The sequence below is a fragment of the Rissa tridactyla genome, chromosome 8 (assembly GCF_028500815.1).
Source record: "Rissa tridactyla isolate bRisTri1 chromosome 8, bRisTri1.patW.cur.20221130, whole genome shotgun sequence".
Taxonomy (NCBI): Eukaryota; Metazoa; Chordata; class Aves; order Charadriiformes; family Laridae; genus Rissa; species Rissa tridactyla.
This window is the reverse complement of record NC_071473.1, coordinates 52,337,560-52,362,897: the sequence shown is the minus strand read 5'-3', so window position 1 is coordinate 52,362,897 and position 25,338 is coordinate 52,337,560. Positions and strand designations below refer to the sequence as shown.

Below are 25,338 nucleotides of genomic sequence, written 5' to 3'. Positions count from 1 at the left end.
ATGCACTGTGAAAAAACACTATTCTAACACATATTTTGCTGTCCTACATGTTATGCTTGGTTTTCCATCCTGGTAACGTACAGAAGAATTTAATCCAACCAAGCTTAGCATGCATACGCCTTTCAGATGAAACCACCAAAACCTGCTGTTCTGTGTAATGCTGCAGTGTTTATAAAAAGTGCTATAGAGCACGTGCTGACTGCTCCAGGCACTTGAAAGAAGGAAACAACCAAACAGTGCTCTGAGTACCTAAACAAAAATACATCATACAGGGTAAAGCAGGTCAAAGCTAAAGACTGTTAAATATAAAAAACTTACTCCACGGGCAAACTGAGTGTGTAGTGTGTCCTGTCGTTACATACGATTGGCGACCACAAGAAGAGGAAAGCAAAACAAAAAATAACTCTGCGCCTGTGATTACCAGTCTCTATGCAGATCAAGAGGAGCCTTACTCACTCTCAAGGCATGCTAACTTTTAACAAGCAGAACCTGAATTCCTGCGGACTTCAGCCTCGAGGGAAGCGCCGGTGTGGGTCCTCTGATGTCTAATAGAAGGGTGAGCTCACGCCGAAGCCATTCTCCGTGGAGCAATAACATAGTCTCAGAAACCTATTCTCACAAAGCTTGAGGAAAACTTGTTTCCCAGATCTAAATATTGTAATATTCTACCGGAATTAGGCAATAAATCCTAGAATCGCTATGATGAAAGTGTACATGACTAACAAATCATATCATGGTGAAGCAGAGTTGTTAGACCTGGAACCATACTGAATTTCTAAGCTTCAGAAATTTACAAGGAACATAAAGGAACTGGTCTCTTATCAATCAACTCCTAAATAGAGAAAAAAAAAAAAGCCTGCTTCATTAGGAACCTCTGAGTTGACAGGCACTGATGGAACATGTTGCAAAGGGTGTGTTCCTTCCCTCGCGCCTCCTCTCCTCCTCACCACAGCCTCTCCGAGCAATGGGCACTGTCTGCACAACAAGATGACGCCAAGAGGGCTCCTGCCCCCCGGAGCGCCTTCGCTGGGGCCCTCATGGAGCCGCTAACACCCCGGTGCATGAAGCCTCAAGGGGTTCCGCGGTGGGAGTCTCCGGCCAAGTGCAGGGTGGCAATCACACCGCGAGGGAGCCAGGAGACGGTAGGAAACCCTTCTACCGAGGATCCATGCCATGACCAAGCACTAGCCAGGCTGAAGAAGGCATTAAACTCCTCCGGAAGAGCTCTCACCACCAGCTGACCCTACCTACCCCCTCCCACATACCGCACCCGCCGGCGGCCGGGGCGTCGAGGGCAGCGAGGCCTCCCCTCTGGGGCAGGGCCGAGGGCCGCCCCTCCGCTCCCGGCCGCGCCGCCTTCTCTATCGAAACTCGAGCCCACGGCGGTCTGAGGGAGCCGGGAGGCCGAGCCGGGCAGGAAGAAGGGGAACCAGCGGCGGGCGCCCCTCAGCGCCGGGGGCGCTGCTGAGGCCGAGGGACGGGGCGAGGGGCCGGTACCTGCGGGCGGGAGGCGGCGGCGGCGGCGGTCGGAGCAGCGCGATGGCCGCCGGCTCTCACCTGGGCGGAAGCGGGAAGCGGGGGGGGACGACGATCCCGCCTCACCTGCGGCGTAGGAAGCCGGGGCGGCGCGGCGGGAGAGCCGCCTCCCGGGGGACGGCCGGGCCGCATCCCTCCGGCGGGGGCGGGAGCCGCCGGCAGACCGTGTCCGGGGAGGCCCGTTGCGGCGGGCCGGGCCGGAGGGAGCAGCCCCGCTGGCGGCAAACCACCCTTTGGCTGCTCGCGGAGCTCCGGCTGAGCGGTACGAGCCCTCAGGTGCTGTGGGGAAGAGCGTGAGGTGGAGGCGGCTGGGGGCTCGGAGAAGGGGACGGGGAGGACGGGACCCCGCAGGCAAAGGCCCGGACGGGACGCTCGGTCTGGCCGCCGGGAGTAGTGGTTGCTGCACTGCAAAATGCCCAGCTTAAAAACCGAGGCGATTTTCAGGTGATGCTGACCTGCCCGTGTATTTATAAATCATAGGCCTAAAGGACATACATATCAACATGGCCACCAGACTGAGGGCAAAAAGTAGCTGTCGACTCCGTAGAAAAGCTTTATGTGTACTCATTTGCAGCAAATCGGTGTCCAGACATGAATTCAGAGCCGTTTTGAACTCAGATTTCTGTAGAGGCCTCAGCAGCACGGCCCTTAGCACTTCCACAGAAGGGGATGGCCAGAGCCCTCGGGGGACAGGGGCTCCGATGGCCTTAAGGGTTTGTTATCGCTTTCCCCACGGATCATAGAACCGGCGATGGACAACTGCCTCTCCCAGCACTGCTCCCAATAGCATCCAAAACACACCTGCGGCTTCCCAGGGACACGGTGCCTCGCCTGGGATGGCTCGAGTCCCTGCGGCAAAGTTTTCCTACTTACGAAACCTGTATAGTAGTTTGCTTTTAGATTTTTTTAAAGTACGTACACACACATAAAACGGTCAAGTGAAGCTCTCCAAAAATAACTTTTATTCTGCTATGCTGTTTCACTAGCTCATTTGCTGCAGATCTTACACAGCCCTGCTAGTTGCATAGGATAGGGGCTACAAAAGGTTTGGAAATTAATTTTACCTCAAAACTTTGGATTGACTTCCCCTCCCTATAGTGCCTGTTTTGTTTTACTAAGCAATAGCTATTGCACTAGGGCACCTGACATAGAATCATTTTGTGTGGAAGAGAGCTTTAAGATGATCCAGTCCGACCATTAACCCAGCACTGCCAAGTTGCCACTAAACCATGTCCCTCAGCGCGACATCTACGTGTCTTTTAAATACCTCCAGGGATGGCGACTCAACACGCTAAGAAAATATCCTTCTTTTATAAATTTCGCATTCCGAAGGCCTAACTTCCCAGTCTTCACCCTCACTTTTAATTAACGTAGCGCTCGTGCAAGGTGACAGTTTTCCTGACAGTGACGAACGGCCAGCCGTGTATTTATCCATCCGAGGGACGTGGCGCAGACAGCGGAGCCCAGGCACTTTCCTCGTGGGCGCACCTCAGCCCTGATCTCGGAGGGCCGAGTTCATGACGGAGCACACCCCGGCCCTGGCCTTTCTCTTCCCCTTGCTGAACGGAATATCAATTTTCATTTGCATACTTTGCCTGCTGAGCTCCAGACTGCCAGTTTAGTTTACACACATCTCCCAAAAAGCTGTTAGATGGCAATATTTTGCATCGCTGGCTGAGCTCTTTGTCAACGATCCATGCATTTTTAAATCCACGTTTTTACTGATTCTTTGAATATCTGGGACTATGACAAACTTTTCATTGGTACTGACAGACTCGCCTGTAAGTCACCATTCATTTACCAAAATAAGGACTGATAAAACCAAAAGACTCCCAGAAGGGCTGTGTAATGACAACATTCTCTTAAATACCAACACCTTCAAAACCAAATACTAGAAAAACATGAAATAACCTTCCAGGAAGTGAAAAAAAGTTGGCAATCACCTCAAAATACCTTAGGAAGAGCAAACGCTGATTGAGGTAAAAGCTTGCCCACTCTAGGCATTTAGTATTAACTTAAAAAATAAAATAAAAAGCATCATTAACAATACACCACTCCAAAGCCAGACCCGCAGCAAAACACCTCATGGCCGACATCTTAAGTGAGGGCAGGTGCGCGCCGTCCCGCCAGGTGCTGGTGGCGGGCGCGGCCATCTTTACTCAGGGCACGAGCCCGCCGGGGCCCCCGACGGAGTCATACCGGCGCCATCTTGAGTAGGGGCACGCTCTGCCCTCCGCGCTGACCATTAGCTGCCTCGGGAGCCATATTTGCTGAGGTCACCCCCCCAAAAAAAAAAACAAACTCAAAAATCCCAAACCAGCCCCCTCAGCAGCCCACGAACAACTCGGGGGGTCCCCACTCCGCCCTCCCCGCAGGCAGAGCGGCCTCCTCCCCGCCGCTGGGCCGCTCCTCCCCGCCGCGCCGCCGGGGCCGGCGAGTCAGCTGACGGCAGCGGGAGGTTTCCATCATGGCCGCCCGGCCGGGGCGGCTGCCGGCGGCGGCGCCGGGCAGGCGGAGAGGCACGGTGGCGGCCCGGATCCTGCTTCTCTTTTGCTTCGTGGGCGCAGCCGTGGAGGGAGCGGTGGGCACGGAGCCGCCGCTTAAGTGCGACGAGCTGAGGCTGGGGCAATATCCTGAGCGCGGCCGGGGCCGGGGCCGGGGCGGGCGGCGGGGGCTCGGTTGCTATGGCGATGGGGACCGGGAGGGCAGGGTCCGGTGCCGGTGCCGTCTCGCTCAGGGCCTGGTTTGCCTGAGGGGAGGCCGCTTGCCCGGCTGCCTCGGGGTGAGGGGACGGGGGAGGCGGAGGGTGTGGGGAAGCCCCTCGGGTTTCACAGAAAGCCTCAGGGAAGGAGCCTCGAGGGGATCTCAGCTGGATGGAGCAGGAGAGGGCACAGCATAGGTTTATTTTGGGGGTGGTACAGTGTGTGCCTGTGTGCAGGTCTGGGGTGTCTGAATTTTCAAAGAGATAATCCCACGGGATGGGATCTCCCCTCTCCCCGACCTCTCCACCTTCTAAGGTTTTTGCAGGACACTTGAGTGCGACACAGTGGCTTTGCAAAATGCTGTGTCTTCCTCCACAGTCTGAAGGAGCAGGGCGCAGGTGTTATACAGGCTGGAGCTGCGAGGTTCCTGGCTCTCCAAAGGCGCATCAGGCCTTCGCCAGAAAATGTTTGTTGATGGTAGCTGACAGTTATTGATGTAGCTGCAGATCAAAAGTGTCAGCAAAGCAAATCTTGAAAAAGCTAACTTCATCTCCTGCTTTGCTTGGCCATGGGAGTTCAGACCTCTGGAAATAAGTTCCTGCGCAGATTTTTTCTAGTCCAAATTCCTGGCATTTCAGATGCTCATTTCTAGGTGTTCTTTGAATTTTGTATGTTACTGTAGATTTAATCTTCTCAACCAAATGCCTCAATGTAATGGTACTCTGATATTGAAATAAGGGAAGAAGACTAGATTAGTCGTGCTACCTTGTTGCCTTCAAATACACCGGCCGTGACTGATAAATATTGTAGTTCCTTCAGGTAGTGCTAACTGCAGCAGTAATTAAACATGGAGCTTATGCAATATGTGGTGTATTAAATTGGATTAGCAGATTTGCTGTATGGTAATGTGCTGTTCCTGTCTGGGGGATGGGTAGGAAGGAAAACTAACATCAAGGTGCATCTTAAATCCCCAGGGCTTAAAGGGGGTGGAATAAATTACTGTAACACCTGTTGTAGTGTTTCATATGAAAAATGTTTTCCTCAATTACCTGAACATATATGTGCGATGAGCCTAAAATAGACAACAGTACACAAGAACCAATGAATTGTACAAATCACACAGCATATGGTAAGGATTTCTAACTTCTAACCTATATTGACAGTAGTTCCATTTTCCAACGAAGTGTTAAATTTATGCATTTGTGTATCTGCTAGATGAGCTTTATAAAATATGGGATTAGCAATATCATTAGTGTGAAAGCCTAAAACACTTGTGTGGATTGGATGCTTTACTAAAAATGAATAAATACATTGTCTCTGATTGGCACATTTATAAGTGAGGTTTCTGGTAAATCTCTTCAATGTATGTTATATCCTCTAGGCTCTGTCCTGCACTGCTGTGATTAAAACAAGCCATTTCTGTCATACTGATTTTGCATATGCTTACTAGAAGAATTGACACGTGACACAACAGCCTTCAAAATCTTCCATTTTTTAATTTTTTTTTTTTAAGGAAACATGGTGCCTTCCATCATCAGGAGTTTTTGGTGCCATGAGGCTCTGTTTTGAAAACACGTTTATTTTGATGTTAAGTTTTGATGTGCTTTCGGAGTACAACAGGAAAATGCTTAAATTGATCACTTTGTTTACTATATATGTTTAGCTTTTCTGATGTTCTCAGGCATTGAAATAAATAGTCTCTGCGTTAGCTAATGGCGCAAGAGTTTTGCTTTATGTGCACTCATGTTTAAAATACAGGTGTATGTTTGTTTTGTATTTTCTTTTCCATAAATGCTGAATGATTTTCTTCACTGGGATGCTCAGGGGTAGGGAAGGTTTTCCAAGTACTTCAGAGACTGGATGAAAGTACTATCCAAAATGGATCCTTTTTTCAGCTATTCAGTCCTTTACATCATCTTTGACATCATGTCCCTGATTATAAACATCCAGTTAGTGAGCAGAAAGAAGATTCTGTATTTTTAGACTGATCAACTCAAATTATTAGTTGTCCAACCATTTACCATGTGATTGTATTTAATACACTGTACATTTGAACAGGACATAAGGTTCCGAGTGGAAGAAGTTGCTACATGAATTAACATTGTTTTCTGTGTCTGTATAGACTATTTTACTCACATAGCAGTTTTAGATTTTCCCCACGGTATTTACGTCGCTTCCTGTTTCAGTATTAGCTGAGTAATAAAAAGTTAATCTTTTGGATCATGCTTGAAGCACTACCGTTTCTGAACATCTTTCTGGGATCCATCACCCAAACAAATAGGGGTTTAATTCAAAGCATTCAAGTAGTCTCACTGAGTAGCAGATTTCAAGCCTTACTGAAATGGCATTGACAGGAAAATTGTGGCCTTTCCTATATTAATATATTTCAACTGCCGTGGGTTTCTTCTAAATAAAAGAACGCACTGCTTTCTTTGCTTAATTTTTTTTTTTTACAGGAAAGAATGTGGGTTTTTGTAATTGTCTCAATGTGCTCAATTAGGCACATCGATGAGTAACATCCATGTAGGACTTTATAGCAGATAAGTCCAGACATAGCTCGTATTTTTTGGCTGTTACTGATGGCCTGAAATTAATTTTTTTTTAGTCCCTATGCATTATGGATAGATATTTAAAAAAAAAAATCCAAATCTTAGTCTTCTTGTCTGTAGGTATAACTGGGAAATCTGGAAAGAAACGTTGAACCTGTCTTGGTGTTTTGTTGGAGCCAACCAACAGGACTCACAAATACTGAAAATGGATAGAAAGTGGGTAAAGGATGGGGGTTTTTCCCTTTAAAACAACAGACTTCAGCACCGGAGAGTGACTAATATACTGGTAATACAATTGCAAACTTTTAGCGGATGTCACTTTCTGCTGTGATTTCCACTTTGGTTCTCTTAAGAGTCAAGCCTTAACTTAGAATAATAGAAAAATTGGGGTTGAAAAGACCTCAGGAAGTCGTATAGTTCAGCCTCTTGCTCAAAGCAGCATTGGCACTGACCAGGTTGCTCAGGGCTTTGTGCAGTCAGATCTTGAAAATCGCCAAGGATGGTGACGATACCACTTCTCTGGGCAGCTTGTTCCAATGTTTGACTGTTCTCATGGTGAAAATGTTTTCTGTATGTCAGCTTCAGAGTTCCCATTGACTCATAATGGAACCAAAATGGAAATTACAATAGAACTAGGGCAGCAATTAGATTTGTATATTTTGCTCACTGTGTATCAGGCAAAAAGACAAGTTAGTCATAGGACTGGCTTAAAAAAATATATTTTTAAAAAGTAATATGTCTGTGTGTACTGTGCTGTGTATTGAGACTGTTGCACAGTATAACTTCATTTGTATATTTCACTTGTGTCTTGTCAAAAAAACTCTACAGTACCCGAGTGGTTACTGCTTAATTTCAAATAATTCTTTGTCCTCAGTTCAATGTCTGCCAGCACCAAATATTACTTGCAAAGATCACCTTGGCATAGAAAAAGTCTTTACGGGACATGAAGTTGGATTTTACAAGCCTATTGCATGTCGCAGTGTGTAAGTACGCTATTGTTTTCTGTAATAACTTGTTTTCGCATTGAAGTTTTTCTAAAATAGTATGATGTGTTTACAGAAGTAGAAGAAGAAATAAGGCAGAATTGTACACACATTGCCCAGTACTATAAGTAGTATAAAGATACAACATGCATGTTTATAAGTAAATCTGTCTCAGCCATGGACACATTTTTCTTTGTTTACTTATGTTCATGTCTTTGCTTTACCTTAGTATTTTACCTTTGCTTTAGTTAGTACTTTACCCTGGCAAAAATTTGCCCCAATTGCTAAGGCTATGTTTCACGTACGCTTAAAATCAGCACAGCTGCTGAAATGATCTGGCTGTGGACACCTCTCCATCCCTTTCCCTGACATACCCTGCTCTATACTGAATCAGGGAACTGATCTGGGTTTGAGCTGACTTGGATCAGTTCCCTGAGTTGAGTCACAGTACAGTCGCTTCAAGTGCTTGTGCCAGCACAAGGATGAGGGCAACTCAAGGATAAGGGAGAGTGGAGAAAGGAGGGCTGGACTGGGCTGCTCTGTTCAATGGCAGTACTGGTTCCTGCCAGTTTAAAGTGTGCCTGTAGCTGCAGCTTAAGTTGTAGTATGCATGGATATTGGGGGAGTTTAAGTCTCTTTACAATTCCTCAAAAAAAATCTCATTTAGAGGAACTGTTTGCTATTTTTAAACACCCTTTGTATTTAATCAAGTCCTCTGTGTCTTTTAAAAGCCTGTTTCTGAAACATGAAAATGATGGACCTAGTTTTTCTAAAGCACGTTGTGAGCAATGGAGAGCTCTGGATACCAATAAATGTTCCAACTGACCAATGCTAATGATCAGCAAACACCTGTCAGTGCCATTTGTTTCTCTTTTCTGTGGGATTCACGTAGGAGCTTTTCTCTTTTCTCCTACTGGAATCTTTGGAAATTAAAACTCCAGTAATATTTGCTGGGTGTTCCTTGTCACACTAGTGGGCAAATAACTCCGATGTGATACTTACTGCTCAATAATTTGCCTAACTAAGAAGTACAGCTCTGCCTCTTAGTTTCATAAATATTTTCTCTATATTTAGTCTTCTCAACAGTCAAAGCTCAGCAAATTGAAGAAAACATATTATTACATCTAATCAAATTTAAATGCTAGCAAACTAGACTTCAGTCACATTTTTGTCCAGAAACAATTGCGTTTCAGTTCCATCTGTGATGGGGACTGAGAATAAGACGAGCTATACTAGTTTAATAAAATTACTTCCTCTTTGGAGTAGACAGTGATTCTTACGTTTGGAGGTTTTTTAGTATACATATATTTTTGGTGTAATGTTTTGTAGAAACATTTTTAAATGGAGTTTTTCTTTACATTTATTAATTAAAAAAAACCAAATCTATGTAGGCAGAAAAATGTTGTCCTCCTTACGATGTCTGTTACTTGATTGTGACTATTATTTACCATGAAATAATCAATGGTTACACTACCAAAAGAATTTGCTGTGACTTTTCTAGTCCCACGCCTGCTAGTATGGCAGAAGGGGAAGAGGACCCTTTGTGGGCTTTCTGAAAATTCCAGTAAAATACAGCTGTGAATGTAAAGAGTTACGCAAGCATGCCCTTGATAAAGCCCCAAAGCCAGTTAGAAATGGCAGCAAGATTAATATTAACCATTCTTCTTATGTACACTTGTTTAAAAAGCAGTCTAATCAATTATCATTTTGTGAGCCTTTTATAAGCCATTTTGAATGGCCTGTGTTAGAAACATTATTTTAAGCAGGAATCTCCAGCCTGATATTACAACAATAGGCCTGCCCTTTCTACTGCTTTTTGGAGATTTTCCAGCATCTTATCTGAGTTTTGATGGAAACTGTAACTGTCTTCTGGCAGAAATAAGTGCACCTCATTTAACCAGAAAATTGGTTTGAGAAGGCATCTTCCCATAGCGGGATTGTCCTAGCAAGGGAACAGCAGGTTAATCTCTGTCCCTACCTTTTAGAAGGAGCGAATCATCAAGTTGTCCTTGGCCAAAACTGTAATTTAACAACAGTCCAGATAACAGTTCTGGGATCCAGTTATTTTAGAGCAAGACCAGGAGATGTTGTATGTTTGTGTAAGTGGATGTGTTCAGGTTGCTCTAGTATTAGTTCAAACAAAAGCTTGTAAGCGCTAAAAAGGTTGCTTCAGCAAAGAAGTACTGGGAGTCAGGATTGCTTTGTGTTGTTTTTAATTTGATGTTTTGGAGGTAGATTTTTTTGCCAAATTCTGTAATTCCCACAATTGGCACTCTGTCGTGTACTTTGCTTAATATCAGTGCAGGCCCTGATTCTGCAGACTGGAAATGTCCATTGCTCAAGTATTGCCATTCCAGGCGAGGGGTCCATCAAATGGTAGTCCATGAAATTCATGAAGTTCAGTGTGGACAGGTCTTTGAGCACAGAAACCACTGTGACCTACAGCAGTACCTGCATATTACCAGCTGGTGTGGGAGGGCTGGAAGAAAATGTTTTTCACGTGGCAGCTGGAAGAAATCTATGCAGAAAAAAATAAAGATTGGATGAGGCGGAGAAGCAAGAAAAATTCAGAAGAGCAACTGAAAAGAAATTGCACCTTTTACCCAATTGTAGAAATTCCTTTAGGTGCCTGGGATGTGTTATTTTTCTACTTGAGTGGATGCAGCCTTGTTACAGTATTAACGTGCTTCCACTTCATACTAGATTTCATCTGCCCGTCAGTTTGATGCTGACTAGGTTGCAGACTGTTCTGCTTCTAAAATCATCTCAATGTACAGGCCAGTGCTCAGTTTATTACTGGTTTTGATCAGGAGGATCTCAAATTAAACTGTGTTCCCACCTTTCATGTACGAGCTCTTTTTATGCTTTAGCGTCCTTGGAGGGTTGTTGACACTTCGTAGTTGATAAACAATTTCCAACAGTTTACCTCAACTTTTAAATAAAACCATTAGTTGTTCTTTACAGTGGAAAGAAGACATTTCTAAAGACGCTAATTTACGTTACATTAGGTTCCAGGAATGCCCAGAATGTTCTGTGTTGCTAATAAGTGCTAAGTAACAAATATTGAGGTAAGAGTCATGATTTAATCACTTAATGTTGCCATTAAGTTTTAAAGTCAGTAAATCTAGGTAATAAGCAAAAAGCTAGATCTTTATTTGGCATTGAAAGTGCTTAATAAAGGTGCTTGGACCTTTCTTATCTACTGTCTTTGTAAAACTCTATGTTTTATTCAAATGTCAACGAAGAGTTTAATTTGGGCTTATTAAGTAATTGCTGGCACATAGTAGTGCACGTATCAAAACAGTGAATTATTTAATATTTTTGAAGTTCTAATCACATTTGGGTTTGCTTTTCTTTTCAGAAGCTAGCTGTTCGCCAATGCAGCAAAGAATGCAGCAAGTTCTAGTATTGATAGCTCTGTGTTTCTAGCTCGCTTATTAGCGTAAAGTTCACATGAGCAATGACTAAAAGTTAGAGGTGGTTAATGGCCACATCACTCCAGCTGTTGGCACAGACAGTGCCAATTAGTATAAATCTCAAAAAGTCTGTTGTATCTGTGTATTTTGTATGAGTAACCATGGGATGCTTAACTTTAGGGTTCCTCTCTCCCACTGTACACCTTTGTACTCTCAACAGTTCTTTTTATTTGTGAGTTTGTGCCATCAGAGCGTAGTAAATGGATACATGACTTACGCTTTTTGTTGAATCCTTCCTGCAGCTTCTTCTGCCAGTGGCCATGGTTCATTTCTCCTTCAGATCTCATTGCAATTACTGTCTCTGCTGACATCTCACCTGTCTGTCCTGTTCCCCTCGATTTGTCTGCGTGCGAGACTAATGCCTACAGACAGTGTGCATGCACCTCTTAGCTTTCTAGGGTTGTCTCAGTAGGGTTGAACTATTAGGAAGTGCTCTGTAAAACTGGGAATGTATCAGCCACTGAATTGTGTCTTTCTTGACAAGAAATCATGATTTTGTTTCAGAATAATCTGTATTCTGCAAGAGTATACTTGAGTTGCAGCAGCTGAGGTTGCTTTAGGGAGGATGCCTACCCAGTTTGAAAGCTTGACATTATAATTCTGTGTCCGTTAATTGAAGATAAATAACAAGTCTGTTTTGTTTGTTTTTTTTTTTTAACTGAAGCAGCAGGCAAATGAGTCACTACTTTAATTTTCAAAAGTGAATATATTTTGCATTGTCTACATTACTTGTTTCTTTTGACAGAAATGGATACTCCTACAAGGTGGCAGTGGCTCTGTCCTTATTTCTTGGATGGTTGGGAGCAGATAGATTTTATCTAGGCTATCCTGCATTGGGTAAGTTTATTTCTTTGTTTTTTCTTTGAGCTAAAGCTTATTGTTATGACTGAGTTGTATGTGTATATTTATATTTTGAGTAATGAAGGCTGGCAGTCATAGTTTCAATATTCACAACTAGAATCCTTACTTTATTTTCAAGTAAGATAAAATCCTGCATTATCCTAAGCCTGCTAGTCTGTTGGAGTGAGTGGTGACAAATGGATATATAGTTGTCGAACAGATAAAATCCTAATAAGCAAACATGATTATTGCTATTAATAGTTTTGCTTTATGTTTGCAAAGCAATGCTTTGCATTGATGTTTACCGCAGCATTCTTTGTGAGGCGCTGAAACAGAAGTGGTTTTGACTGATGAGCCAGCTACTTAAATGATGCTTGATTCTACCAGGAAAATACTGGACAAACTTTGTGATAAACCTAGTGTTTTGGGCTTTGGAATTTATTCTGGCAAATGCATACCTTCAAGATAGGTCACAGTATTAATAAGAGTTCTGCCGAAGCTGGGACCTTGAATAAGACTTACCTCTGGTTAGTGTTTTTAGGACCTGATTCCCAGGGTGATAACGGCACTGGCGTTTAAATAATGAAAATACCTTAGTGTATTAGAACTGCTTTCACTGGCTAGGGTTTTCTTTGTTTCTGAGCTGGATGAATGGAGTAAATCTAAGTCTAGATAGCATGGAACAACGGATTGGAAAAAGCTATACATGTTACTGTCACTTCAGCTAAATTTTGAGTTTCTGCCCTTTAAATGCAAACCCTTGTTTTTTTAATAATATTGTCTGTCCTTGATAATCTTGTGTTAACATCTGTGTCTTTTTTTCCCTGAGATTCTGTAATTAGTTCTTACTTTGTCCGTCTGTTTCACAAAAAGATATATTTTTGGAAGTGGTCAATAAGGTGCATTTTTTTGTTACATCATTTGATTTGGGATAATAATTTACAGTAATCATTTTGTAATATATTATAGCAATGTAGTTGTATAAATCTTCGGTTCCTATATGGAAGTTCTTTATGGCTCATGCTTGTTAACCCTACTGGAATATACTGTACCCAGTAACCAAAGTTAAAAGACTCAGAATTAAACTCTTTCAAAGTTAAGTTTTCAAGCTTTTGAAAGGTAAAGATGACAAAACCAAATAGGTAAGAGTAGGAAAGGAAAAAATAAATTCATAAATGGGATTCATTGACAGTGGTTGATTGGGGTTTTTTTAGGTGATCCATGCCTTGGCAAAAAATGGTTAAGGAAGGTAATAGCATTGAAATATTTTGAACAAGTGCAATGAAGACTGTAAGTGGTTTTGGATTATTTTTTTCTTTCTCTTTTGCTTAAAGAGAGCACAAATACAAACAAGCTGTTGAATATGAAGAAATCAGGAAGGCAGCCTCTTCCTCTCCCACACACTGTGAACTAAACCATAAGTTATTACTGCGTAAGAGCACTATTTTTTCCCTCTCTGTTTTAGAGCAGTTTATTTTCTCAGTGTGATCTGCTTGTGGGGAGGGAAGTGAGGAGGAAGAAGAAAAAAATCAACTTTACCCTGCACTCCAGAAACACATGCCAGGTTCAGAAACAGTTCATCTACATCCAGGAACATAACGGAGTAGCCGGTTCCTCAAGCAAACTGGAGCTGCTGCCGGAACCAGCAGTGGGAAGAGAACTGCTGGGTTCCTAAAATGCCAACTGATGGTGAGGTTCAGGACCAGAGCTTGAGAGGAGATGGTATAAGGAGGGTAACAGATAAATATCTTAAATGGTGACTGCACTTGGTGCAGGTAATAACAAAGTAAACTGTTCACCAGAGTCTGACATTATTCGGTCATCTTAACTGTCATTTCCCAAGGTTAGTGTTTCTTTAGCTGGCTGTTTCCCCTGTGTTTTGTTACACTGCTGCTGGTACTGGTACCCGAACTAGCTATGGGTGGCTACTGCAAGTCTTGCACATCAGCCACTGGGAACAAGTAGTTTTAAACAATTTTATACTTAGTTTTTTGGCACATTTAAGTGCTTTAATATGCACATAGGCTTTTCCTCTAATCAGCCGAAAGTCCATCGTGCTACTACTCTTTCATCTTCATGGTTGTTAGGTGTATTTTCCCTGTTTTCTCCCACTACTGTGTTGTTCTGTGGAGAGATTATAAACTGTCTCCCAGGAGTTTATAAATCAGGCTAGTTCCATCTTGTCAACTATGGGAGCTACATCCAGACAGTGGGATGCTCTCCCTGCAGCGTGCAGTTACTCCCCCGCTCTCCTCCATGTGCAGCCTCATAAAGAGGGCATGGGGGAGAGAGGTGGTGTGCAGGACAGATTGCTGCTTCTGAGAGAGGGCAAGCATAAAGGAGGAGCTGAAGGTCAGGAAACCTTCAGATGTTTGATCAAGAGCAGGCTCATTCTTTGCAGAACAGCCGGGAGGTTTTACGAGCAGGTATTGCGCAGCACAGCGCACGTGGTGGCTGTGGGGAAGGGGTGCTCTAGGATGCTGCACTGGCTCATCTCATCAACGTGCTTTCTCTCATGCCTTGGAATTGTGCTGGCGCCTGTAAGCACAGTAAGGACGTGCTTTTGAGCAGGGAAATGGGTTTTCCCTGTATGGCGTAGCCTACAACTGACTGATACACACTGCTCTTCACACTGTCTATGCCTGGGTAAAGAGACAAATGGCTTCACAAGGAGCATCTCATTCTCAAAATAACCTAGATGTTTGCCTAATTCAGCTGAAGCATTACTTACAATATATATAGTACTTATTGTATTATATTTATTGTACAAGAAGCTACTGATATTAAAAAAAATTAAAATTTTAAGACAGCCTCCCTCTTCTGAAGGCATTTTCCAAATGAAGTCTGCCTTGCATGGCAACTTCCAATGAAACATTTATCTGTTAGTTGCTATTCCCATGTATTTTCTATTAATGTTTCATTTATTCATACAAAAAAATAACATTTTTGAATACCAGTTAAAAGGAAGTGTTTTTATATATATGTATATATATATTCAAAATAAATTCCTATTTCAGCAAAAATATAAAAATGATACAAAGTAGCATGTTCTGAAAATCAAATCAGTATGTGCTGCAACTCATAAGATGGTAGAAAGTCTCTTTCTATTCGTAAGTAAATTCTGCAGCTCAAGTTGGGATTTTTTTTCTGTCTGTCCCTCCGTCAAAGAAAAGAAAATTTCCAGTAACTTGGTTATCAACTTTTGCCTTTCCTTGTTTAAGAATATGTATCTGTTAAAAAAAATAAATTGTTAATGCTTAATATCTTTAAAGTGTATTCAGGATATAGAAATGTCAATCTGCAGTTTGTTTTTTTCCTGGATAATTAAAGATGCATAGGTGTGTTTCTAGATATGTGTGTGTATATATATTTTGCAGGATGGGGAGAGAGTTGGGATGTGATTGTCACCAGAAACCTGTGAACTTCGTAGTGACAGGCTTAAAGATACAGTTAAATTTTATTTTCCTTTTTTAGGTTTGTTAAAGTTCTGCACTGTAGGATTTTGTGGAATCGGTAGCCTAATTGATTTCATACTTATTTCAATGCAGGTAAGTCAGGGCTCTCAAAACAAGATACAAATCTGTGTTTGTTAAAGCTTTGATTGCTAATTCTTTGTTAGCATTTTAGCCTTAAGAACCTTTGTGTATTGAAAATTAAAGGCATTTGTTTAAGCTCTGTTTGTGGATTGATGTTGTAGAATATAGATACAAAATATCAATATATTTGTTGTTTGAATTAAAAATTAGATTAGCTATCTATAAATACTCATAATGAATAGCTTGGAAGCTATAACACCGTAAATTCACTTTGTCAGAACCTGCGAGCTCTTTATGAGATGCAGAGTGTTGGACTTTGCGTGCAATGACCTGCTGTTCCCAGAATCCTGAAGTTCTGCATTTGCATGTGCTTTATGCTGATGAAGCCCATCATCTGGCGTGGCCATGCAGCATGCAGGAGAGAAGACATCGCCACTTTTTTTTTTGCTGCCTCTCCTCCAAATATAAGTCCCATATCACCTGAGAGCTGTGACTGTAGGATTCATGGTCATTAAATCCCCACCGGGGTGACATCTTGTGACATCATGGAATTGCCAAATTGGCTTGTTCTACAGTGCATCCATTTAGCATGAATTACAAATTGCCTATGATGACCTTAAAATGCACGGCAGATATGGGTTTATAGAAAAATATTTTAGAAGAATGTGTCTTTGTATATACGTCTTTTAAAGTACATGCATTCTCAAATTCCTTTTTGTGCTGTCGCAGTGATGTTGCCTCAGATCACTTACAGATACAGTTGAGAGTATCTTTCGTCTCTCCTTATTCATCTCCCTGGTGACCCCACATCAATTTAGCATTTCCAGAACAAAAAAGCCATGATCTTCTCTCCTTCTCTCCATTCCCTACCTGTGCCGTATTTCAAAGATAGTTGTCATCAACCTAATTCTCTCCTGCCTGCCCTCCTTTGTTTAAGAAAAGTGGTTTGGAGCCCACTCATTTGTTAGCCTGATTTTGTGCCTCAAATCCTCATCGGCTTAACCTAGTACCAGCGCCTGGCTGTGTAATTTGGTTGATTAGAAGCCCTAGGGAAATGTTCCTTCTGAGACAGTGCTTGCTAAAATAGTTAAACTACAGCATAACTTCAAAATAAATCTAGTTTCTGTTTGACTAATTAAGCATGACTAATTTTATGATGGGAAAATTAGCTGTAATTGAGACATTAGCACAAAGTGTATATTTCACTTCATATTGAAAAGTCTTGGTTCTTTTTCTCTCGTAGATCGTCGGACCTTCCGATGGCTCTAGTTACATTATAGATTACTATGGAGCAAGGCTTACACGGCTCACTATTACCAATGCAACGTTCAGGAAAATGCAGACCTATCCTTAACCCTGGCAGTAAGTGTCACGAATGTATAGGTGCATTTTATGTTCGCAGATGGATCTAGTTGTCCACTGAAATTGCTGATGACTTATTAATTACAGTTCGTCAGAGCTGAATATTAAATGTACATTGAACAAAGATGATAAAATATGAAAATTCCTCAAGTGAATGAGTTTACCTCAAAGGCGCCAGGTTTCTTTGTGGCTGCTCTGTTTCTGCGAGCATGTGGTTTGTTGCCAAGTTGTACCGTTTGTGAAATGTGCAGACTTTTGCAATTTGCACTGGTGTTGTTCTGTGTCTAAGTATAATTTAGAGTTTATAAAGAGGTGGAGAAAGTTGTTCAGAACAACTATGCTGATCTTTAGTCCGTTGAAATTGATGAGAGTTTTAGCGTGGGTGAGCCAGGATTACACCTGGGGTTTGTTTTCGTAACTATGTGGCAGTTTGTAAATGAACTTAAATATCCCAAACCACAGAAACTGCCTTTCTTTCTATCCTGTTACTTAAAATCCACACGTCCCTAAATTGGGTGCTGGTGTATCCTGTGAAATTCTATTAATTGAAATAATTGTTTCTGTAAAGTTTAAAGACAAATTTCGGTCAAGTTGCAAAATTTGATCAGTGCTGATCAACAGTAGACGTGTGTATGCATAAAAAATAGAACCGTAGATGACACATCACAAAAAAGGAGGGTGCCTGTTGGGGTGCCTGGATGTTAGAATAGGAAATAATCATTCTGCTTATTTTGATGGGGGGGGTTTCCTCCCTTGCCACCATCCCTAGTGAAATACCTTCTTTTTCTGAAAAGAAATTGGTGCATGTGTTTTACAGCTACAGAATGTCAAAAAAGAGAATTCTTTGTACCAATAAAGCCCTTAAAAGGTTCTTATTTTAGATCAGTTGGGTTTCAGTGAAATAAATTCTGCGTCCTTTAAAGTTTTTTGACCAAAGTCTTTAGGACAACCAAGATTTACCTAGACATTCCTGTAAAGAAAAGTATATACACACACCGAGACAGAAAACACGTCAACAGAATCTTCATGTGGTTTGACCAATTTTAAACATTCCCTTCACCTTCTAATGAAAACTGGTAGTAACTGAGTGAGAAATCCACGTGATATATACTTCATTGTAGATTTTTTTTCAAAAACTTGGGCTATTCTTTTGTTTTTCAGACAAAACTTTCAAAATGTTACTAATGTGTCCACAAACGGTATTTTCAAGGGAATTACAAAAAATAAGATTCCTAAATTGATTTTTTAAAGTGCAATTTGTGGGTTTTAGTCTCTTCTAAACCTACATTAAGACTGGTGCACAGAAAGCTTTGTAAAGAAATCCTGTTTTCTTCCAAATTGGCATAACCTGACGTACCATGTAATGAGAATAAACCGCAAAGCATACGTTGTGCTTAACATTAATTCTTTCCTTCACACAAGAAAGATGTACTTTTGGAATACTTGCTAACATGCGTTTTACTTGTGGGTTCAAAGAGACAAGAACGCTCTGTTAGCTTCGTTCCCTTGCCTGATATTTGTTGCCTCTCCCTTTTGTCTCTTTCACTGAGTGCTTTTTGTGCATGTCAGTTTTGTTTCCTGAAATACTTTCAGAAATAGACAGGAAGTGGATGGAAAATAAATGCTTGAATCAAATAAAATCTCACAGCTAAGATCATCCTGTGACTTGTCTGCTTTTTGTTTGTTAACCCTGAAGCTGATAATATAGCTGTGAAAGCGGGAAGATACCATGGACATTAAAATAAAAAAATAGCCTTGGGCAACTCATCACACAGGATTTCATTCTAAAATGTATCTCCATGTGTAAAAGTAGCAGAGGGTTTGACTTAATGATTTCAGCAGTCTGTCTTGTGCTTCATTATCCGTAAAAGAATACAGGAGCTATTTTGTGTGGATCAGATGAAAATATGGTTACGAGGTCCATCAGATAGTTTGTTAATCCCAGAAACCAAGTAGCCAGCAGAAAGAAGGATTTGTTATTCCAAGTTACAGTGTTTCTGTAGAAACAGAAGATGTGTGTCCACTAATCCAGGAAATAGAAACTGCTATGGGATTCTTTCATCCTGATGCGCTGTGGTTCGTGATACCAGTGCATGCTCTTGTCAGGACTGCGCTGCTTCGTCACAGCAGTCGGAAGCAAGCCACGGGTGACCAGACAGAGCAACATTGTGAACCTTAGCAAAATGTTATTTCTCTTTCCTGTAGATGGTATTCCACTTGATCGTCAATCTTGTACTAACAACTTTCCGCTTCTTTTGCAACCCTCTCCTTTGTCTGTAAAGCCTTTTAGAATTAGTGCCACCTTTGGAACTTGTGTCGGATACTGCTGGAGTTATGTTCTATATCTGAACGCACATATCTGCGTTTCTATATGCTTGTTGAGTTGCCTAGCTGAAGTTTAGAGAGGGTTAACAGAGTAAGCAGATAGTACTGCGGGGCCAGTAGAGAGTTAGTGAGGTCTTTGTTTTCATCTTGTAATTGTCAGCTATGGCATGTTTACCATAAGGGCTGTGAAAAGTGTGATGCAAGATGTAAAGCTGTCCCACTGTGTTAATAATAAATTGGCTACAGTAGTATTTATCAAAATGTCTGTCCTATGATGATTTTCTGTGTTGCTGCCTGCTTTAGCTTTCTCCTGTCAATCAAGTTGTCCATCCTAGTGTTTCTGGAGTTCCGATCGCTCTGACTGCACTGGAATAATCTCTCTGGATTGTTTTCCCCAAAACAGTTGCAAAGCAATAAAAATAATTAGACAATGTACTATGTCATCCTCCTGTCTCGTTCCCAGATAAAATGATATCTGCTGGCCTTGCAGATATTTGGGAATCCTTTCAACATTCCAACAAGACAGAGAAGTATTATTCTGTATCTGTAAAAATAAAGAACATAAAAAGTAAAGACCAGAGTTTAAAAAAAGAATTTGAAGTGCCTAGCCTTTAAAAAACTGTATAAAGCTCTTCGCTGGAGATGCTGCAGATCCATGCCAGGAGTAAAATCCAAATCTTCCCTAAGTATCGGTGCAGTTCAGTCATTGCGCAAATGATTCTATAAACCTGTCCTTTTTTTTTTTAAGTCCATTTTAGGATTTTCTGCAATATGCTTAACCATGATCTGGAAGAGCAGAAGCAGGTAGAAGCATTCAGCTTTGGACACTTTGCAGTCACTCACACAGTGTGAAAGTCGTTGTACTTAATTGTGCTTACTGTATTAATAAGTTACTCTGGATTGTGGTTGTTCAGTTAGGTCAACCTGTGCATCTTTCACTCGTGTTTTCCAAAAGAGTGGATTTTGAGATATTTTAGAAGAAACTCTCTGACTAGTTATTCCTCCTGCAATTTAAATCACAACTATGCTATGGCAACTTCCTGTGACAGTATTTTGTTATCCTGACGGTTTCCCTCTCCACCACCACCCACTACTTATTACATGAAGATATCACTTCTGCTTTCAGGACCTGATAACACCTTAAATGTTAGGTTTCATTATGTTTCCAAAGATGTATTACTGTACGTGTGCCAGTAAAACTTCTCAGCTCCACAGGAAGGTCTTTGTGTTTGAAATGCTCCGTTAGAATTTTTTTGGAGAACATCTGTTATCACCCCATCAAGAATTGTTTCCTTTGTTCCTCAAGAGTATATTCAGTTATATTTGCTTACACAGCTATGTCTATTCAGTCTTCTAGCATCTTTTCTCAGTAGTTTTTTTTATTTTATTTTTAGATTCATTAGGTGTTTAGTCCGTTTCTGCACCGAGAACCATTCCTGTTGCTTGCTCTGCAGTTTTCAAACCTGTTTCCTCCAGAAAACGATGTTGAACACAATAAGGTTGGGTGGTTATGCACCCAGTTGGGGAAATGCCAAAGGCAGGATTTTGCAAGCATCCATACGTTTCCATTGCCTCATAGGACTGTCACTAATTGTGTGATTGCCTGTTATTTCACTAATACGTCATATAGTCTTTCAAACTCGGTGTAGTCTCCTTCCTAACTACTTTGCCATTTTCAGTTTTGTAAATGGTCGCTACATGGCTGCTTTAAAAAAATGCATCCTTTAAATTCATTTAAGTCGTGATTTTTAACCAGCTACTATGTTCTGGGTTCAACCTGCTTCAGAGGCTGCCAAGAGGTGAAATGCAAGAGATTATTCTGTTTGCATCTTCTGCCTGAATCTGAGGACAAAAAATAGCTTAACTTTAGACATACGCTTAAGTGTTTTTCTAGACTGAATTTTGATCAAGACTCTTCCCACTTTCTTCTTCTCAATCTGTGTTACCCAGAGAACCCTTCTAATCTCCGTGAATTACAAGAAAATTGCATTCTATATGGAAACCTTCGCACTGACAGGGTAAATGGCTGATAATATTTGATACAGCTCTATGACATCCTATGTGTCGCAGCTGCTTTTTTTCACCCCAGAGCTGCTTTTCGTTTCCTTTTGTTCATGTATCATCTCTCTTTGTTCATGTATCAGCTACCTTTGGCCATCCTGCCACAAGTTCTCAAGTACCTCTAGGAGGAGTTGGACTCTTCAGAGCTGAATCAAGTATGGAGAAATGTCACAGCATCAGATCAGGGCAACTTTTATATGTATGAAGCAAAGACACATTGGGGAGCAGTGGATGTCAATAAGAGGGGGTTGTAGGCTTCAGTTTCTGCAGGAAGTATGTCTGAAACTTAAAACCGTGTTGTCTCTTTGCCTTCTGCTTCCTGAAGGTGGAGCCAAACCCCCTATCAGATCTCCAAATCTTCTGAAGTTGTTCTTTATCAAACGGCAAAGACTTAGTGCTCCGGTGTTTTTCCTTGTACGACAGAGGAAACTGGAAAGTGGATGTGAGGATTCTGTCTGGCCAAGACGCATTTTGCACTACGCGCACTCTATAGACCTAAGACTGTAGCAAAGGAAAAGAAAGGAAATGTAAGAATAAAAAGGGCAGCCTCAATGCTGTTTGCACCGTGTGTGATGAAGATCTCGTTCCGTAAACTCCCAACAAAAGAAAGTGTTTAAAAAATACTGCTTGTCTCAAACACAAACTCCTTGCTTTTCCCAGGATTTCTGATTCTTATTCTTCGTGCTTCATTATAATCTGGAACATACTCATGCTCCGATAATTCTCCATTATATATACATTTGAATGGCTGCTTTCAAGACTGCAGTGCACTCTCCGAGGAGCACAGTTCTCAGGCTCTGCAGATGCATATGACACAGCAGAATTTTAGGCAGTATAAAAATTATAAAGATCAGTTTCCATTACTCTAATTACTATATAAATCCTATCTTTAAGAGGCTTAGAACAGGCCTATTTAACCTTGGTTTGAGCTGAGGCTTGGTCCAAGTCTGATAAGTTGAACACCAAATTCTTTTTCTTTTTTTTTTTTTTTTTTTCTTTTCTCTGCAGCATCGTAACTTAGTGGGGAGTGGGGCGGGGAGGGAGATGGATCCAGCGCATCCTCTGCACTCTGACAGGGAGGTGGCTGTAATGGGGCAATATACCTGTCCCCGACCAACAGCAAGCCTAAATGAGATGTGCGTTTTATTCCCTCTGAAAAGCACCGTTTCTCCCCTTGGAACCTGTGGCTGCCTCTCCAACACAGCTGTACTCCAGAGCAGGTGTGTGAGACGGCTCGGAGGCAGAGGATCCACAGAGTGCAACTAGCAGCGCTTGGGTAAACCGTCAGATCCTACACTCGTCCGAGGGCTGTAGCAGAAATTCCCCATCTTTTATGTCATTTGCACCACCTCAATGAAAGCGAAGGCGCTGGCTGCCCTGGTGCTTCCCTTTCGGGTAGCTGAGATGCCTGGAGCTGCCTCCAGCTGCCTTTCAGGTCAAAGCATTCAAAGCTGAGAAAGAAGTTGGCAGCACCATATGCAGAGGTTGGTGATACCCTGCTCTGTTGCTTAAGCACGCCAGACTCTTAGCTGTAGGCCAGAGAGCAGCTTTGATATGGATAGCCATTACTCGCTCAAAAGAAAGCGTGGCACAGCATTTTCCATGCCATGAACCTGTTCTGCGGTGGGTGCTTTGCCCCCGAGTCAGTAGAGCCGTAGGGATGGCTTTATTCACGTATTCTGTTTCCTTTACGCAGAGTCTTCTTCAAAGTTCCTTGGGTTTACCATGGGGAAAACATGGCAAGAACATGTAAGAGGAGATCGCTGCCTGCGAAGAACTGACTGAGTGTTCACCTTGAGCCTGACGAGGCTGCCCACCATATGGATTGTGTTGGCAGCGGCAGAAGCTTGGGGAATGCAGAGGTGGGGGGTAATTTTTAGGGCTTTCATTCCATGGTCCCATTGATTATAACCCTATTAAGAGGATGATGCATGTGACTTCTAAGTTATTTTGTTAACCAAGTGTAAGCAATGGATGTGTCATGCTAACAAACATAATTGCTGGTGTGTCTAATACAGTATGAAAGTACAGTATAGTGAATTTAAAAGGTTGTGGTAATCTAAGAATGTTAAAAGGGAAATGTGTGCGGGGGGAGGTGTGGGGGTTGGGGAGAAAAACGACTTACTTGACATTCACTGTCTTCCTCCCAGCTCCTTTGCTAAAGTAGGAACAGAATCGGAACAAAAAAATGTTTGTTTTACAGCTGTACCAAGTTACGGCGTGGACTCGTGCTCCCCCCCTCCTCTCCCACTTGCATCAAGTACATCCTGTACTTTTGGCAACATGTTGACTGGATATTTAAAAGCTGTGAACTGTTCTGAAAGTTTCACATACTGGGTTATGGGCCATGTGTGTTTGATCAAAATTCAATTACTGCACTGTACCATGCTTGGAAACCTATCATCCCAAGTTATGAAGTATGACGAAATAGGCTAATCTAATTGGTTCAGTATGGGAGCAGTATCAACCAAGCTTGTTATGATAAATAGCTTCCTGTGTTAAAGGTTCTCTAGAGCTTAAGTATCTTGGCTCACCTCCCTCTACAAAATAAGAATAGTGTTCCCTGGGAACAGTTACATCACTGTCCCTCTCCTACATTCACAATTAAAGGTTTGTGGATTTATTTTTTTCATCTTGCTATTCCTTGAATAGATAAACCGTGGCCATCTACCCCATTTCCCACTTCCATCTCCTTCCCCTTTCCTCAGGGTAGGTCGTGTGGTGCTTACCATGAGTCTGCCTGCTCCGTTTCAGGGGCAAACTTGACCAGGACGCCAAAACCCACCCTGGGCTGGAGGCTGGGGTTTGTGCCCTGCTGCGTCAGTACGGATGACATGTCCACTTGTATAAAGATTTGGAATTTTTGATGTTAGATGTGGAAGCACTTTAATCTTTCTAAGCATCTAATAAAAGAACTTTTGTATAGTGAATTTTGTACCTATGGGTGTCCTGTTATCTTCTTGAAACTGAAATTTTACTTCACCAGTAGTTAAACGCAAATCCAGGGTGCGAGTGCTGGATTATGACTAGGGAAGGACTATTTTCTAAGCCTGGATTTGTAGTCACTAAATTTGTCACTAAGACAGTGAGCTGTCGCCCATGAGATGATACTGCCTTTGTGATTTTATCTGGTCCATCTTTGGCAAGAAGTGCTTAGCTCGGATTTTGATGTCACAGTAATAGTGTCAGGGGGGAAAAAAAAAAAAAACAAACATGAAAAAGTGGCTCCTTATGCTCTGGCCATTCAATTTTTTCCTTTCTTGAACCACACCCCCCACAAGCCTAACTCTGAAATCCCCTTCAGGCAAAAGAATTGTGCGATGATCCTTTTACAAAGCCGTAATGTAGGCCTGATATTGCGAGGGCCTTGCAGCGTTGGTGAAATTTCTCCCAAGAATAAAGTTATTCACTTCCTTCAGGCTTGGTAGAACGAGTCCTTGCGTAAGTGAGTCTTCGTATTAGCCCCAAGACTGCCTAATACCTGGATTAAGCCTGTATGGTGATTAATGCCTATTTACTATATCTGTTATCCCACTGCGTTTTGCTCTTCAGCCTTGATTAAGCCCTTTGCTTTACCATTTAAAATGTCCTGCTTAACCTTCTGCTTGCAAACGTACGCAGTGCTGAGGTCTGCATTTTTAACTAGAACAAGTTCTACCATAAATAATAGCATTTAATTTTAAAGTGCAACAGCTACAGTCACCACTTGATTAAATGACAAAGAACAGCGATTGCAAACTGGGGAACACGGAGTTTTTCACAACAAATGTCTACGTCTACATAAGAGAAAAAAAAAATACCTTCCTGCTGCCGATTAGCACTTTTATTTTCCATGTTTATAGAATATTCTTACCAAAAGAGCCTAAACAGTGACTCTCTGCGATTTCCCCAAATATCTTTTGAAGGAGATAAACTAGATTAATCTCTCTTTATAAAGTTCCCACAAGAAAGCTCACAGACACAGTAGC

At 42.0% G+C, this 25,338-nt stretch overlaps 2 protein-coding genes across 14 annotated transcripts in view; one reads left to right on the top strand and one right to left on the bottom strand.

The window, feature by feature from the left end:
- PATJ (PATJ crumbs cell polarity complex component) overlaps positions 1–1,624 on the bottom strand; it is a 156,718-nt gene extending 155,094 nt beyond the window's left edge. For 8 of the 10 annotated variants that reach the window (XR_008468023.1, XR_008468024.1, XM_054211585.1 and 5 more), the window contains exon 1: positions 1,498–1,595. The gene's annotated coding sequence lies outside the window, so the exon portion shown is untranslated. Of the gene's footprint in view, positions 1–1,265; positions 1,285–1,497 lie in introns of those variants that run through there. The other 2 variants (XM_054211587.1, XM_054211588.1) reach the window with 2 other exon arrangements.
- A 2,379-nt stretch (positions 1,625–4,003) lies between these two features.
- Positions 4,004–24,300, top strand: TM2D1 (TM2 domain containing 1). 4 transcript variants are annotated; one of them, XR_008468069.1, is made up of 8 exons: positions 4,004–4,168; positions 5,298–5,367; positions 7,662–7,770; positions 11,992–12,083; positions 15,561–15,634; positions 16,866–16,984; positions 23,067–23,232; positions 24,079–24,300. XR_008468069.1 is itself a non-coding variant. In XM_054211966.1 (7 exons), exons 1-6 carry the CDS (start codon positions 4,004–4,006, stop codon positions 16,974–16,976), a joined length of 621 nt encoding a protein of 206 aa, XP_054067941.1. In that variant the 3' UTR covers positions 16,977–16,984; positions 23,067–24,300. The 4 variants fall into 4 exon arrangements, 1 of the variants encoding a protein (XP_054067941.1); XR_008468068.1 differs by adding an exon at positions 22,531–22,590 and having other exon boundaries at positions 23,067–24,300; XR_008468067.1 differs by adding an exon at positions 21,696–21,897 and having other exon boundaries at positions 23,067–24,300.
- Positions 24,301–25,338: the final 1,038 nt, after the last annotated feature.